The sequence below is a fragment of the Rhinoderma darwinii genome, chromosome 3 (genome assembly GCF_050947455.1).
Source record: "Rhinoderma darwinii isolate aRhiDar2 chromosome 3, aRhiDar2.hap1, whole genome shotgun sequence".
Classification (NCBI taxonomy): domain Eukaryota; kingdom Metazoa; phylum Chordata; class Amphibia; order Anura; family Rhinodermatidae; genus Rhinoderma; species Rhinoderma darwinii.
The window spans coordinates 156,622,840-156,639,075 of record NC_134689.1 but is presented as its reverse complement, the minus strand read 5'-3'; the positions used below and the strand labels follow the sequence as shown (position 1 = coordinate 156,639,075).

At 40.7% G+C, this 16,236-nt stretch overlaps 1 protein-coding gene across 4 annotated transcripts in view; it reads right to left on the bottom strand.

Moving 5' to 3' along the window:
- Positions 1-16,236, bottom strand: part of RAB3IP (RAB3A interacting protein) — a 42,870-nt gene that overhangs the window by 26,122 nt on the left and 512 nt on the right. For 2 of the 4 annotated variants that reach the window (XM_075856942.1, XM_075856945.1), the window contains exon 2: positions 1,191-1,454. In XM_075856942.1, coding sequence (XP_075713057.1) covers positions 1,191-1,432 — 242 coding nt within the window. In that variant the 5' untranslated portion in view covers positions 1,433-1,454. Of the gene's footprint in view, positions 1-1,190; positions 1,455-1,560; positions 1,623-5,594; positions 5,656-16,236 lie in introns of those variants that run through there. The other 2 variants (XM_075856943.1, XM_075856944.1) reach the window with 2 other exon arrangements.

Here is a 16,236-nt window from a genome sequence, read left to right as displayed (position 1 = left end):
TATGGATCCTGCCCCCACACAACCTCCAGCAAATGTGGGATGCACTGCAGCCAGCATGGCGTCACATACCGGAGACAACCTACCGCCCGCCTAGCTGCTGTCCGTGCTGCACACAGCGGTTACTCTGGATATTAGCTGGTGGTCATAATAATGTGACTCGACGGTGTGTATATATTATATATATAAAATTTCATGGGTGTTGGGTAATAAGATACTAGTTTGTTTTTTTTGGTTACACATGGTGTTGATGAGATATGTTGTGCTTTATAGATGGTGAGTTAAGGAATTTCTGTCAGAAATGGTTGGACATTTTGAGAAAACGTGTCCGGACACTGCATTCTGAGAAAATGAGTCAATTAGATTAAATGATCAAGGATAAACCCTTGTAATATTTGCATAGACGACTCAAAAGCTTGCAGCCCTCCTCCCTCCCTAAACAGTCTTAAACGAGATCTTGTGTTATTTCACTGTACTGAGTGGAAGCGAACTAAAAACTAAGCTGGATAGGCAAAGTCCTGCCTCTACTGAGCATGTGCAATTTCTAATGTATTCTAAATAAAAAGGCATCCATTGCATATTTCTGATCAATACCAAAAATACTGCTGTGGACATTATTAAAGGAAAATATGTATATTATTATATTTAGGCCAACATTCGGGATTGTCTCACTATCCCTTCTTTAATTAGGGTTTGCTTACGCAAACCTCCGGTAAATAGCGGTTATGCCTAAGGAAGCAGTGTCTGGCCATACATTTCCGCTGCAGCAGATATATAGCATTACATGCCGGCCATTCAAATGAACGATCAACAATATGGACGAGTCTGGACCACAATAGCGGAAGCCACTCTTTCAATTTACCTTATGTATCAAATCCGAATGGTTTTCAGGATCTCTGCTTGCAGAAATTCAAAAGGAATTTTCATTGTTTACAGCGGTGAAAAGACATAGCTCTGATAACTGAACTGTAATCAGTCCTGCACCTGTGTGTCCATCACATGACCAGGAAAGATTACCCATTCGCAGTAAATAATAAAGGTTCCTATTGAATGTCAGCAAGCAGAGGTCTTGATAACTGATATAGAAAGTATTTTGGAAAATTTTATAACTTTTCATTGTAGGAAGAAAACCATTTATTTGCCGAAACTGGAATATCCCTTTAAAAGATTATTCTTAATCTGCTATGTCTTACCTTTTCCCTGTAACGCCCCGACAGTTTAAATGCCTTGGAGAAGAATACACAGGCTGTGTTGGTAGGTCTGATGCATTTAGTGTGTTTGGTTGGCTAGGGTTTGAACTGACACTTAAATGTCTATAGAGGACATTAGGCGAGGTAGTGGGTTCCTGAGGTTTTATATCTATAACACCAACATCTGGAGTTGTGGGTGAAGCAAGATTCACTTCATGAAAGCCTTCAAGGGGGTCGGTAGCCATAGTAAACACATCATCCAGATACCTAAAAAAAAACAAAAAAACGATCAAAAGGTTTCTCCAAACATTTTTTTTTCCTTTTAGGTCACCAGCAAACCTAACATCACAGATTAGAATGTAATGGTGGTTACCGTGTTCTGATTCTTCAGCTCCCTCTACATGCAATGGTTCAATAAATATAAATCTTCAGCAGCTGACACAAGGGGGAAAAAAAAATGTAGCAGAATTTATACAGGTTCTATGAGGGGTGTTTATTAAAAGCGTTACACCACCAATGCATCATTTTGGCACACACCATATAAAGAGGAGCACCCCTTTTTATTAAGAAATAGGTGGGCCTCTTAATAAATTTGGCGCATCTTACTCCAGCACACATTGGATTAAGACTAGCGTTTGTGGTGAGTCTTTCCGGCTGAATTTCCGTGGCATCTAAGGGGTTAAACTGCCGGGATCGGCATTATCTCGGCAGCTGCGGCAGGAGCCAGGCTGTGCATACCAACTGTGCTCTTGCCATTGATCTTGTGGGCACAGTGCCAGCATTCACGAGATCCGAGTGACGAGAATATCCATCACGATGCGGATACTAGCTCCGGCTCGTGATGGATATATTCGTTACAGGACGTTAAGGGGTTAAAGAGTTATTCCGGGTAAGATGTAATATATTATTACAGACATACAGACCGGCGCTTGCTGACTGCTACCCTTAATTTTCCATAATGTACAGCATTCTATAGTTTGAGAAGATAAAGCAACACTTACTCACAATTTGCGTTGCTAGCAATGTGATGAATGTAACCTCCCTCTGGTGAGCTCTAGAAAAAAAACTGCACTTCTCATGTTGCAGTAAATTACTTTTGATAATTATCCTGGCAATAGAAAAGCAATAATCTGTCTTGGCCAGGGGTAAAATTACATGGTACTAAAGCTTCTCATGTATATTTAATACCTGTCTAGTGGGAAGATGTAAGCAGAAATACAAAGGCATCCTATAAGGACAGCGCACAACAGTTGCTAGATAGAAGAATGGACTTGTAAGGATCTGTTCACATCTGTGTTGGAGGCTGTCTAGAACCTCCGTTGCAGATTCGGTCACATTTGATGTAAAAATAGCACAGCATGCAGCGGCAAAGCGACGGATACCGCAACGGAACATGACATCCGTTGAGGTCTATTGTGTGATGAAGCTTGAATTACATATTTCTGCACCCATGGAATTAACAACAAATGTGTACTCAGCCCATCACTGACAGAAGTGATCTCACAGCAATACCAAGGCCAATATCCAACAGCAAGACTACAAATATTTATGGAATTATTTTTCATGAATAAATAAGCTTATTCACATGACAGGGATAATCTGCCGTGTGATGGCCGTTTTTTTTAATGGACCGTGTGAACGGCATGTGAGAAAAAAACAAACCACTGTGTCCCATTTTTGCCCCTTTTCCCGGATTATTCAGTAGACTCGGGTCACACACGGATGCAAATCAGTCGCTTTTCACGGCCGATTTAACACCCGCTTGTGTGAATACAGCCTAAGAGAAATATGAACGTTATTTTAAAACTTGATTTAAAATGGACAAAAGATCGCCATTTTAATTCTTTAGATTTCAGGCTTCCTGCTCATATATATATATATATATATATATATATATATATATATATATATATATGGCCGTTACATCCAAACACCGGTCTATGTTCTAAGATTTCCTATTGCTTTACAAAAAGTCTGACCATTGATTCGGTCTTCTTGATTGTAGTTCGGTGTGCAGAATTACATTTCCTTACACCCTTTGGCATCACACAGATTTGTTGCGGATTTTCACCACAGGTTTCACCCTTTGCAATGAATAGGGTGAAATTTGCACCAAAATCCGCATGTAACATTTGTAGATTTTGTTGCGGATTAGTTGCAAATTTGCTGAAAAATCGGCGGTGGAAATATTCTGCAGCCGAATAAGATCTTTAAAAGATAATTCAAGTTAATAGAAATGATCACAGACTCTTATAGCATATCTATGGTCAAAAATAAAAAGCAGATTTGCAGAGAACGTCTCTTGCTCTACCACAACTTTTCTTCACCTGTCAGACATTTAAACTCATGACCTGGTTTTCATATGCATCATCCTCCGCCTGTCTCTGTACGGCTGTAGTTGACCCTAGGAAGAGGTGGAACATGAACTTTTCTTCATGTTATCACCTCCTGATCAATCAGAGAGAATACCTGCTTTCCTATGGTCACATATGGGGGAACTTAGCAGCAGCTCAACGAATCACTCCAGTGCGCATAATTGGGCCATTTTTTGACTACCCGGACGTTTACCAGCGTCCAGATCGCAGCGTTACATAAGTCGCACCAAGTACTTGCACCACACAAACCTCAATAAAGTTTGTACATTTTACATTGTCTCTATCCTGTCCGTACCCGGTCTTTAGCGTGAAATCTGATGACCTATTCATTAGCCATTAAACACAACAATCACAGCGATAACGATTATCACTAGAGAGGAATGTCTAACATATTTCTCTTGGATGAAAAAGATTTTCGTCAGTCAAATTTTTTTTTACATCAGTATTAGTTAAAGAGGTTTTCCAGCCAGTAAAAATGTATGGCCTATCCCCACGATAGGCCATCAATAGCTGATGGGTCGGGGTCCGACTCCCGGGACCCCCGCCGATCAGCCATTTTGAATGGGGGTCCATATCTACTTCCTCACAGTGAATCTTCGACACGCATTTAGCGGCGATACACAGGTATTGCAGCCTTTACTCCAATTCACTTCAATGGGAGAAAAGGCTGCAATACCTGTGAACCTCTAAATACGTGTCAAAGATTCAGTGAGCAAGAAGAAATGAAGGGGAAGCAACTCTCATATGAGAGCTGCGGCCCCTTAAATAAGGCAAACGGCGGGGGTCCCGGGAGTCGGACCCCAACCCATCAGTGATTGATGCACTATCCTGAGGATCGCCATCATTTTTTACTGGCTGGAAAACCCCTTTAAAGCATTAGATTAAGGCCGGATTAACACGAGCGTTACTCATCACGGACGTGAAAACCGGACGTCTTTCCCGTCAGAGGTGCATCCGTGCTCTGCGCTGCGGGACGCGATATCACGCATCCCCCATAGACTAGAGTCAATGGAGGGATGCGTGAAAAAAGAGGACATATCCTATATTCTCACGGATCCTTCACACGGTCCATTGAAACAACGGCTGTGTGAACTGCCACATTGAATTATATGGGTCTGTGTGACAGCCATTGTTTCAACGCGTTCGTGTGAATAAGGCCTAAGGATGTATTTACATGGTGTGGTTTTTCCACGGCCGAAAACAGAACCGGCATATGCATTCATTTTTTGCGGTGAAACTGCACTGTGTGAATATACCCTAAGTTTAGGGAATTGTAATTATTGAGGATTAGTTTGTGCTCACAAGTTGCGGTCAATTTGAGTTTTTTTGCTGCGATTTTCGCAGATTTGGTTTTGTTTTTAAATCTCTGCAAAAAACTGGATTTGACCACGATGTGGGAACACAGCTTTAGACAGGGTTCCCACAGTGCAGACTTGCTGCAGATTTTTCCCGTATTTTGTAAGCCAAAACCTGAATTGGATCCAGGAGAGCAGATCTATAAGGCCTTTCTTTATATATTTCTGCTGTTAACGTTCCGTTTCTGGTTTTGGCTTAAAAAATACAGGCAAATTCTGCAGCAAATCTGCACTGTGGGAACCCAGCTTTAGGCCCAATGCACACGATGCGTATAAGACTGGGTTCACACGACCATGTTACGTCCGTAATGTACGGAACGTATTTCGGCCGGAAGTCCCGGACCGAACACAGTGCAGGGAGCCGGGCTCCTAGCATCATAGTTATGTACGACGCTAGGAGTCCTTGCCTCTCCGTGGAACTACTGTCCCGTACTGAAAACATGATTACAGTACGGGACAGTTGTCCTGCAGAGAGGCAGGGACTCCTAGCATCGTACATAACTATGATGCTAGGAGCCCGGCTCCCTGCACTGTGTTCGGTCCGGGTCTTCCGGCCGAAATACGTTCCGTAAATTACGGACGTAACATGGTCGTGTGAACCCAGCCTTAAGTGCAGCAAATCAGCAGCATAATACAGTACCAGCATAGTCAAGGAGATTCCAGGAAATCTCAGGTACCTGCTGCGTATTTTTGGGGACGGAAATTGATCTTGCGTTTCCACTTGCGAATTGTATCTACCTAGTGCAGAGAAGAAGAAGAAAAAATAAATAAAAATCGCACCAAAATCGGAAGCATGAAAAATGCATCAAAACGTAAAAACTACCCCGAAAAATGCACAATTAGACCTTATTTACACGAGCGTAGTTCACGTCCAGAATGTCAATTCCCAGCGGATTTCATTGCGTTTCTGCTGTAAAAACTTCAACAAACCAAATCTGTTGTGGAATTTACGCTCCCCATTTAAATTTATGGGCCAAACATGCAGCATCTCCGCTCAGAACCCGCAGCATAAATGGACATGCACCGCAGAACACTTTCCGCACAGATTTTGCACGTTTTTTCCTACAGCGTGGCAATGAGATTTGTTAAATCTCATTCACTTTGCTGCTACTGTAAATGCTGCAGAATTTCCGCACAGAATTCCCTTGCGCTCTGTGAGAAATCAGCCTTAGGCTGGATTCACACAAGCGTGTGCGTTTGGCACACGCAAAAAATGCGGCGTTTTGCGTGCGCAAAAGCACTTAACTGCTCCGTGTGGCATCAGCATATGATGCGTGGCTGCGTGATTTTCGCGCAGCCGCAATCATCATGACACTCCATTTGGATGTTTGTAAACAGAAAAACACGTGGTGCTTTTCTGTTTTCATTCATCCTTTTCACAGCTGTTGCGCGACTCACGCTGTTCGCACGGAAGTGCTTCCGTGTGGCATGCGTGGTTTTCACGCACCCATTGACTTCGATGGGTGCGTGATGCGTGAAAAACGCCCAAAGAACGGACATGTCGTGACTTTTACGCAGCCGACCAACGCTGCGTAAAACTCACGGACTGTCTGCATGCCCCCATAGACTAATATAGGTCCGTGTGACGCGCATGAATATCCCGCGCGTTGCACGGACGTATATAACGTTCGTCTGAATAAGCCCTTAGGGAGGATTTACACAAACGTGTAATACGTCCATGCAACGCACGTGATTTTCACGCGCCTCGCACAAACCTATATTAGCCTATGGGGCCATGCAGACAGTCCGTGATTTTCACGCAGCGTGTGTCCGTGAAACGCACGACATGTCCTATATTTCTGCGCTGTTCGCGCATCACGCACCCATTGAAGTCAATGGGTGTGTGAAAATCACGCACACCACACGGAAGCACCTCCGTGGGACGCGCGTGATTCGTGCAACAGCTGTAAGAAGTATGAATGAAAACAGAAAAGCACCACGTGCTTTTCTGTTTACGAACATACAAACAGAGTGTCATAATGATGGCGGCTGCACGAAAATCACGCAGCCACGCATCATACGGGGATGACACACGGAGCTGTTAAGTGCATTTGCGCGCGCAAAAGTTTGTATAGGGGAAGGGGATGATAAAAAATAAACCTATATTCTTCCAACTTAGTTTGCATGCAAAAATGAGTTGCTGCATTCCTGTGGTTTTGGCGGTTCTTTAACACACGAACCTATGAAGATAAGTAACAACTCCGAACATCTTCCAGTTCTTTGCAGAGTACACTATTTTTTGCATAGGAGGTCTGCTTAAAGAGGCTCTGTCACCAGATTTTGCAACCCCTATCTGCTATTGCAGCAGATCGGCGCTGCAATGTAGATTACAGTAACGTTTTTATTTTTAAAAAAACGAGCATTTTTGGCCAAGTTATGACCATTTTTGTAGTTATGCAAATGAGGCTTGCAAAAGTCCAAGTGGGTGTGTTTAAAAGTAAAAGTCCAAGTGGGCGTGTATTATGTGCGTACATCGGGGCGTGTTTACTACTTTTACTAGCTGGGCGTTCTGATGAGAAGTATCATCCACTTCTCTTCAGAACGCCCAGCTTCTGACAGTGCAGATCTGTGACGTCACTCACAGGTCCTGCATCGTGTCGGCCACATCGGCACCAGAGGCTACAGTTGATTCTGCAGCAGCATCAGCGTTTGCAGGTAAGTCGATCTTACCTGCAAACGCTGATGCTGCTGCAGAATCAACTGTAGCCTCTGGTGCCGATGTGGCCGACACGATGCAGGACCTGTGAGTGACGATGCAGGACCTGTGAGTGACGTCACAGATCTGCTCTGTCAGAAGCTGGACGTTCTGAAGAGAAGTGGATGATACTTCTATACACAACGCCCAGCTAGTAAAAGTAGTAAACACGCCCCGATGTACGCACATAATACACGCCCACTTGGACTTTTACTTTTAAACACACCCACTTGGACTTTTGCAAGCCTCATTTGCATAACTACAAAAATGGTCATAACTTGGCCAAAAATGCTCGTTTTTTAAAAATAAAAACGTTACTGTAATCTACATTGCAGCGCCTATCTGCTGCAATAGCAGATAGGGGTTGCAAAATCTGGTGACAGAGCCTCTTTAAGTACGCATTTCAGTCAGAAAGTTGAATTTTCATGAAGCTTTTGCTTATAATGACCGTTTGATGTAAAGTTGCGTGACGGTGGTTGTGTGTATACATTATTACGTTGTATTTTTATACACGGTATGCTGGTAGCAGAATACCATGCGCAGTGTATATTTTAACACATTTGTAGATGATGGCCAAATATAACACGGCCTCTTTTTCAGCGTTAAGAGAAAAAGCTCTTGATGATGTAGACGTATGTGGTATATGAACTTTGCACACCTTGACCTATTATTTTATGTTTAAACCTCTGCTTGTATGTGAGCTTTAGGTGCAATTGTATGTTATAATGCATTATTTGTTTTAAAGGGAACCTGTCACCAGCATTTCACCTATTGAACTCTACTCGCCCCTCGCCTGCCGCTACTGTCAAAAGTTTATTGCCGTTATCCCCTCTCCTAAACCCCTCCTCCAACCGTGAATAACTGTCTGCAGGCATTTTGCGCCTTTTATGGTAATAATCCGGCAGTCTCGTTCGTTCCTCTTCTTATGCCCGCCCACCGCTGAAAACTGGCCCGTCCTGAATGCCAATATCTTGTCTGAGATAGCGCGAATGCGCCTGTCATGTATGGTCCGACACCCTTCCCTGCTACATCCAGGCCTCAAATCTACTTACTGCACATGCACCGCTATGGTGTCCCAGTGTGCGCACGCAGCAGAACATCGATGCAGAAGCGCGGGATTTCATATTAGCTGGGGGGAGGCGAGGAGGTGTCAATCAAAAGTAAGGAGGTGGGGCAAACTTGGAATGGCTTGAGGAACGAAAATATGACTCTTATGCTCATTAGCATAAGGCACAGGAACACAAGAAATGGAATACTAAAAGGTACAGTGTCTACTTAGAAGATAATTATAGGCTACATAAAAATGATTTTTCGCACACTTCTACCAGGTACTGCTGGTTTAATAGGTTAAATGCAGGTGACAGGTTCCCTTTAAATAATTTCTCACCAGGAACATGAAGGAGGACACGTCAAGACAGCTGCAATCGTCAGGTTGTCTGCTTTCAGCAAATATATAGGGTTTGGGGGGAGCACTCACCTTTTAAGGTGTGGAATCCTTGTATTTTATAGGTTGTCACTTTTTTTTAATTTCCAGCTTACAACCAGATTTTTAATCTCTTCAATTCCGTTGATTTTATGAAGATATGTGCTTACAGACAGAGGCATAAATGTATGTATGAAGTCAGCGCATATTGAACTTTTATTTTTAGGATGTTTGGTGAATTGATTTTCTGCTTTTTTTAAAGAAAAATTGCACTTTGACACAACATTGCATGACTGTCCGTGTGTAGAATGAGATAAATGGCATTTTGACAATGTACTTGTACAAGCGCTGCTACCCCTTCATTTGCACGGATTGTACTGTGAATTGCCGACACACTTGTAGCGGCAGTTCACAGTATAAGGCCCCATGCACAGAACCGTAATTTTAAAATACTGATCCATTCCACTGAATCGGCTCGTTTTACACTGAATCCGCCGACCTGATGGGTTCAGTGTCGGTGGGTCCTGTAATCGATCACATCTAAGTTCTGAACTTAGATGTGATAGATTACAAGTGGATCCTCCATGTCAGAGACACGCAGGACCTGTTGACACAGAACCCGTCAGGTCCACGGGACTGACGGATTCAGTGTAAAACGAGAGATACAGCTGTTCTGTATAGAGAATACAGGACATTTGTATCTCCAAAAATAAAAGGAATTTTTAATAAAAACTATTTAAAGTTACACTAATCACACTGACTAATCTATTCATTAAAAAAAAAAAAAAAAACCCTGAAAGGTGTTCATAGCCTTTAATGCTAACGTGTTCCGTCTGGGACTTGCAGTATTCTCGTTATTCTGTTAATATGACGTAGCAGAAAAATGGAACCCGAAACGAAGATGTGAACACAGCCTTAGGCGAAATTCACACGAACGTGTGCGTTTTTTTGCACGTTGCAGTTCCGTGTGGCATAAGAGTTTGGTGCGTGGCTGCGTGATTTTCCCGCATATGCCATCCTTATGACATGCGGTTTAGAAAAAGAGATGAAGGAGGTGGTTTTATTTTTCCCTTCATTTCTTGATCTACTGTTGCGCGAATCATGTGCAGCACACGGAAGTATAGGACATTTTGTGAGTTTCACGCAGCGGACACACGGAAGTATAGGACATTTTGTGGGTTTCACGCAGCGGACACGCTGCGTGAAAATCACGGACTGTCTGAACGGCCCCATTGCCTTATATAGGTCCGTGCGACGCGCGTGATTTTCACGCACCTATCACGGACGTGAAGTACGCTCGTGTAAATAAGGCCTTAGAAAAGAAAAATCTACTAGCTCACCAGCTAACCAAAGGAATGTATTTAGTGACACAGAACGGCAAACCAAACGGGACGCAATGCGACAGCGAATACACAAAACTATTCTTTAAACAATTCAATGAAAATTACTACTATGGTGTGCCAGTGCTCCATTGACTTGTATGGTCGGGGCTACACATAGACAACAGATTTCCGCCATTTTTCTGGCATAAAAAAAGGTTGCTAACTTTTGTGCACGCCATAGTTGTGCTCAAATTCTCAACTTTTTACTTTTCTCGCCACTTTTTGATATGGTTGAGAAAAGGGCAAGGTTTAGCAAAGGGGGCGGGGCCTCTGACAAAACAACAGATTTATCATAATTTACTCCAAAAACTGGCTTAAGTTATGCCGCAAATCTACATATGCTCATGGCAGGCCTAAATATGCATTTCTGTAACACAGACAGCCAAAGATGTTCTAAATATATTTAGCAGTGTGCACCTCTTAATATATTTGGAGCATTTTCCGCCAGCATTAATTCGTTTAAGACTGGCGTTTGACACGCCAGTCTTAATATATTTCCCCCATTAAATAGTAAGGCCAAAGGCCAGGGTGGAAAAAAGATGTACGCCCCACTTGTGCCAGTCATTGCATAGCATATGTCCCTCTAGAGCAGGGACTGAAATACGCGGCCCTCGGGCCGCATGCAGCCCCTGAGGCTATCATCTGTGGCTCGCGGGGCACCGAAGCTCTCTCGGGAGAGCATGCCCTTTCCCGCGCTGCTGGATTGTTGGTGGTAGGTAAGCAACGGCCACACAGCTCCCTCTAGATAGTGCAAACCCCCCTGTAGATAGTGCCCCACACACGCCACCCTGTTTGCCGGGCTACATCCTCCCTCCCTGTAGATAGCTCCATTGGGGCTCCCTATAGGAGTGGAATCCCCAGACAGAGCGACGCTGGGGATTGCTCTGCTGGAGGATCCCCTGAAGCCACTGTCCATATACGGACAGTGACTTCAGGGGCTCCTCCAGCAGAGGAATCCCCAGACCGAGCATCAGCAATGCTCTGGCCGGGGAATCTGGTCCAGGAGGATCCCCTGTGATAACTGTCCATACATGGACAGTGTGTGTGTGTGTGTGTGTGTGTGTGTGTGATTTTTATAGTAATGTAGTATTATTATGGTAATGTGGTAGTATTATAGTAATGTGGTATTGTTATAGTAATGTAGTATCATAGTAATGTAGTATTATTATAGTTATAGTAATGTATTATTATTGTAGTAGTGTAGTCGTATTATAGTAATGTAGTATTATTATAGTAATGTGGTAATATTATAGTAATGTAGTAATATTATAGTGTTTTAGGAATGTAGTATTATTATAGTAATGTGGTAGTATTATAGTAATGTAGTATTGTTATAGTAATGTAGTATTATTATAGAGTTATAGTAATGTAGTATTATAGTAGTGTAGTAGTAATGTAGTATTATAGTAGTGTAGTAGTATTATAATAGTGTTTTAGGAATGTAGTGTTATTATAGTAATGTAGTATTATTATAGTAGTGTAGTAGTATTAGAGTAATGTAGTATTATAATAGTGTTTTAGGAATGTGTTATTATAGTAATGTAGTATTATTATAGTAATGTAGTATTATAGTACTGTAGTATTGTTATAGTAATGTAGTATTGTTCTAGTAATCTAGTAGTATTATAGTAATGTATTATTGTTAGGCTGGATTCACACGAGCACATTACGACGCTAGGAGTCCCTGCCTCGCTACCGGACAACTGTCCCGTACTGTAACCATGTTTTCAGTACGGGACAGTAGTTCCACGGAGAGGCAGCGACTCCTAGCGTTGTAGATAATTATGATGCTAGGGGCCCGGCTCCCTGCAGTGTGTTCGGTCCGGGACTTGCGGCCGAAATACGTCCGTCCATTACGGACGTAATGTGCTCGTGTGAATCCAGCCTTAGGGTATGTGCACACGTAGTGACCAAAAACGTCTGAAAATACAGAGCTGTTTTCAAGGGAAAACAGCCCCTGATTTTCAGACGTTTTTTGAGCAACTCGTGTTTTTCGCGCCGTTTTTGCGGCGTTTTTTACGTCCGTTTTTGGAGCTGTTTTCATTGGAGTCTATGAGAAAACAGCTCCAAAAACGTCCAAAGAAGTGTCCTGCACTTCTTTTGACGAGGCTGTATTTTTATGCGTTGTCGTTTGACAGCTGTCAAACGACGACGCGTAACTGACAGGTCGTCTGCACAGTACGTCGGCAAACGCATTCAAATGAATGGGCAGATGTTTGCCGACGTATTGTAGCCCTATTTTCAGACGTAAAACGAGGCATAATACGCCTCGTTTACGTCTGAAAATAGGTCGTGTGAACCCAGCCTCATAGTAATGTAGTATTATTATAGTAATGTATTATTGTTAGGCCTCATTCACACGACAGGGTTTCCTGGCCGGGTGCCGGCCGTTCATAAATCGGCCGGCACCCGGCTGCATTAGGAATAATAGACCCATAATGGGGCTATTCATACGACCGATTTTTTGACGGCCGGGAAAACCGGCCGTCAAAAAATAGGACATGCTCTATTTTCGGCCGGCTACCCGGCCGCCCGGCTCCAATAGAAGTCTATGGGGCCGGGTAATACACGGCCATCACCGGAATGTGTCCCGAGTGATGGCCGGTTTTTCCGTCGCTTGCGCTCTATCTCCTCCTCCTCACAGCGCAGAGTGCATGTGAGGAGGAGTAGTTGATGCCATTCGGACGAATGGCTGTACGCTGTACACTGTGTGGCAGGGCCGGGGTGTACAGCAGGTGGAGGGAGCACTGCGCTGGCTCCCTTCCCCTGCTTGTTTTAAAAGCGCCCTGGCCCGGCGACACCTTCCATGGCACCGCTAGCAGCGGCTGCTGCTGCGGCTGCTACTACTGTAGCGACGCAACTATAGCAAAGCAGGGAGGTATCTCCCTGCTCTGCGCTAGCCCCACTTTAGCTCCTTGAAGGAGCGGAATCCCCGTGTTTTCGGGGATTCCGCTCCTGGACAGAGCGCTTGATGTCTCTGTCCATATCTGGGCAGTGACATCAGGGGAAGCTCCTGAAGCGGAATCCCCGAACACATGGGGATTCCCCTTCAGGAGTTGCCGCTGATGTCACTGTCCAGATCTGCCCGGCCCGGAACGGATGCAAAACTTTATGCAAACCGGCCGGGCAAAATGGCCGATTTTACCGGCCGACACTCGGGCGGGACCCTGTCGTGTGAATCCCGCCTTATAGTAATGTATTATTGTTATAATAATGTAGTATTGTTATAGTAGTAATGTAATATTGTTATAGTAATGTAGTCGTATTATAGTAATATTATAGTAATGTAGTATTATAGAGTTATAGAAATGTAGTATTATTATAGTAATGTAGTATTATTATAGTAATGTAGTATTATTATAGTAATGTAGTATTATAGTAATTTAGTAATATTATAGTAATGTAGTATTGTTATAGCAATGTAGTATTATAATAGTAATGTAGTAGTGTTATAGTAATGTAGTATTATAGTAATATAGTAATTTAGTAGTATTATAGTAATGTAGTATTGTTATAGTAATGTAATATTGTTATAGTAGTGTAGTATTGTTATAGCAATGTAGTATTATAGTAATAGTATTGTTATAGTAATGTATTATTATCAGGCTGGATTTACACGAGCACATTACGTCCGTAATGGACGGAACGTATTTCGGCTGCAAGTCCCGGACCGAACACACTTAGTTATGTACGACGCTAGGAGTCCCTGCCTTGCTGCGGGACAACTGTCCCGTACTGTAATCATGTTTTCAGTATGGGACAGTAGTTCCACGGAGAGGCAGCGACTCCTAGCGTCGTACATAAGTATGATGCTAGGAGCCCGGCTCCCTGCAGTGTGTTTGGTCCGGGACTTGCGGCCGAAATACGTCCGTCCATTACGGACGTAATGTGCTCGTGTGAATCCAGCCTTATAGTAATATTATAGTAATGTAGTATTGGTATAGTAATGTAGTATTCTTATAGTAATGTAGTAGTATTATAGTAATGTAGTATTATTATAGTAATGTTGTATTGTTATAGTAATGTAGTATTATTATAGCAATGTAGTATTGTTATAATGTAGTATTATAGTAATGTAGTATTATTATAGTAATGTTGTATTGTTATAGTAATGTAGTATTATTATAGTAGTGTAGTATTGTTATAGTAATGTAGTATTGTTATAGTAATGTAGTGTTATTATAGTAGTAATGTAGCATTGTTATAGTAATGTAGTATTGGTATAGTAATGTAGTATTGTTATAGTAATGTAGTATTATTATAGTAATGTAGTAGTATTATAGTAATGTAGTATTATTATAGTAATGTTGTATTGTTATAGTAATGTAGTATTATTATAGTAATGTAGTATTGTTATAGTAGTAATGTAGTATTGTTATAATAATGTAGTATTATAGTAATGTTGTATTGTTATAGTAATGTAGTAGTGTTATTATAGTAATGTTGTATTGTTATAGTAATGTAGTATTGTTATAGTAATGTAGTATTATTATAGTAATGTAGTATTCTTATAGTAATGTAGTGATATTATAGTAGTAATGTAGCATTGTTATAGTAATGTAGTATTATTATAGTAATGTAGTGTTATTATAGTAATGTAGTATTATTATAGTAGTAATGTACGGTAGTATTATTATTATAGTAATGTAGTATTGTTATAGAAATGTAGTATTATTATAGTAGTGTAGTATTATTATAGTAATGTAGTATTGTTGTTATAGTAATGTAGTATTATAGTAATGTAATATTATTATAGTAGTGTGGTATTGTTATAGTAATGTAGTGTTATTGTAGTATTATAGTAGTAATGTAGTATTGTTGTTGTTATAGTAATATAGTATTGTTATAGTAATGTAGTATTATTATAGTATTGTTATAGTAATGTAGTATTGTTATAGTAATGTAGTATTATTATAGTATTGTTATAGTAATATAGTATTGTTATAGTATTGTTATAGTAATGTAGTATTGTTATAGTAATATAGTATTGTTATAGCAATGTAGTATTGTTATAGTAATGTAGTATTATTATAGTATTGTTATAGTAATGTGGTAGTATTATAGTAATATAGTATTATTATAGTAATGTAGTATTGTTATAGTAATGTAGTGTTATTATAGTAATGTAGTGTTGTTATAGTAATATAGTATTGTTATAGTAATGTAGTATTGTTATAGTAATGTAGTATTATTATAGTATTGTTATAGTAATGTGGTAGTATTATAGTAATATAGTATTATTATAGTAATGTAGTATTGTTATAGTAATGTAGTGTTATTATAGTAATATAGTATTGTTATAGTAATGTAGTATTGTTATAGTAATGTAGTATTATTATAGTATTGTTATAGTAATGTGGTAGTATTATAGTAATATAGTATTATTATAGTAATGTAGTATTATTATAGTAATGTAGTATTATTATAGTATTGTTATAGTAATGTGGTAGTATTATAGTAATATAGTATTATTATAGTAATGTAGTGTTATTATAGTAATGTAGTATTCTTATAGTAATGTAGTAGTATTATAGTAATGTAGTATTGTTATAGTAATGTAGTATTGTTATAGTAATGTAGTATTATTATAGTATTGTTATAGTAATGTAGTATTGTTATAGTAATATAGTATTGTTATAGTAATATAGTATTGTTATAGTTGTTAAAATAAATTGATTAACAATAATTGTGTATTGTGTCAAGTTTGAAAGTAACGCGGCCCATTTTCTATGTGCAGCCCATTTACCCGGAGGAGTTTGAGACCCCTGCCCCATAATAGCACTTAGGTAAGGCGACACAACAAGAACAAAGTATAAGAG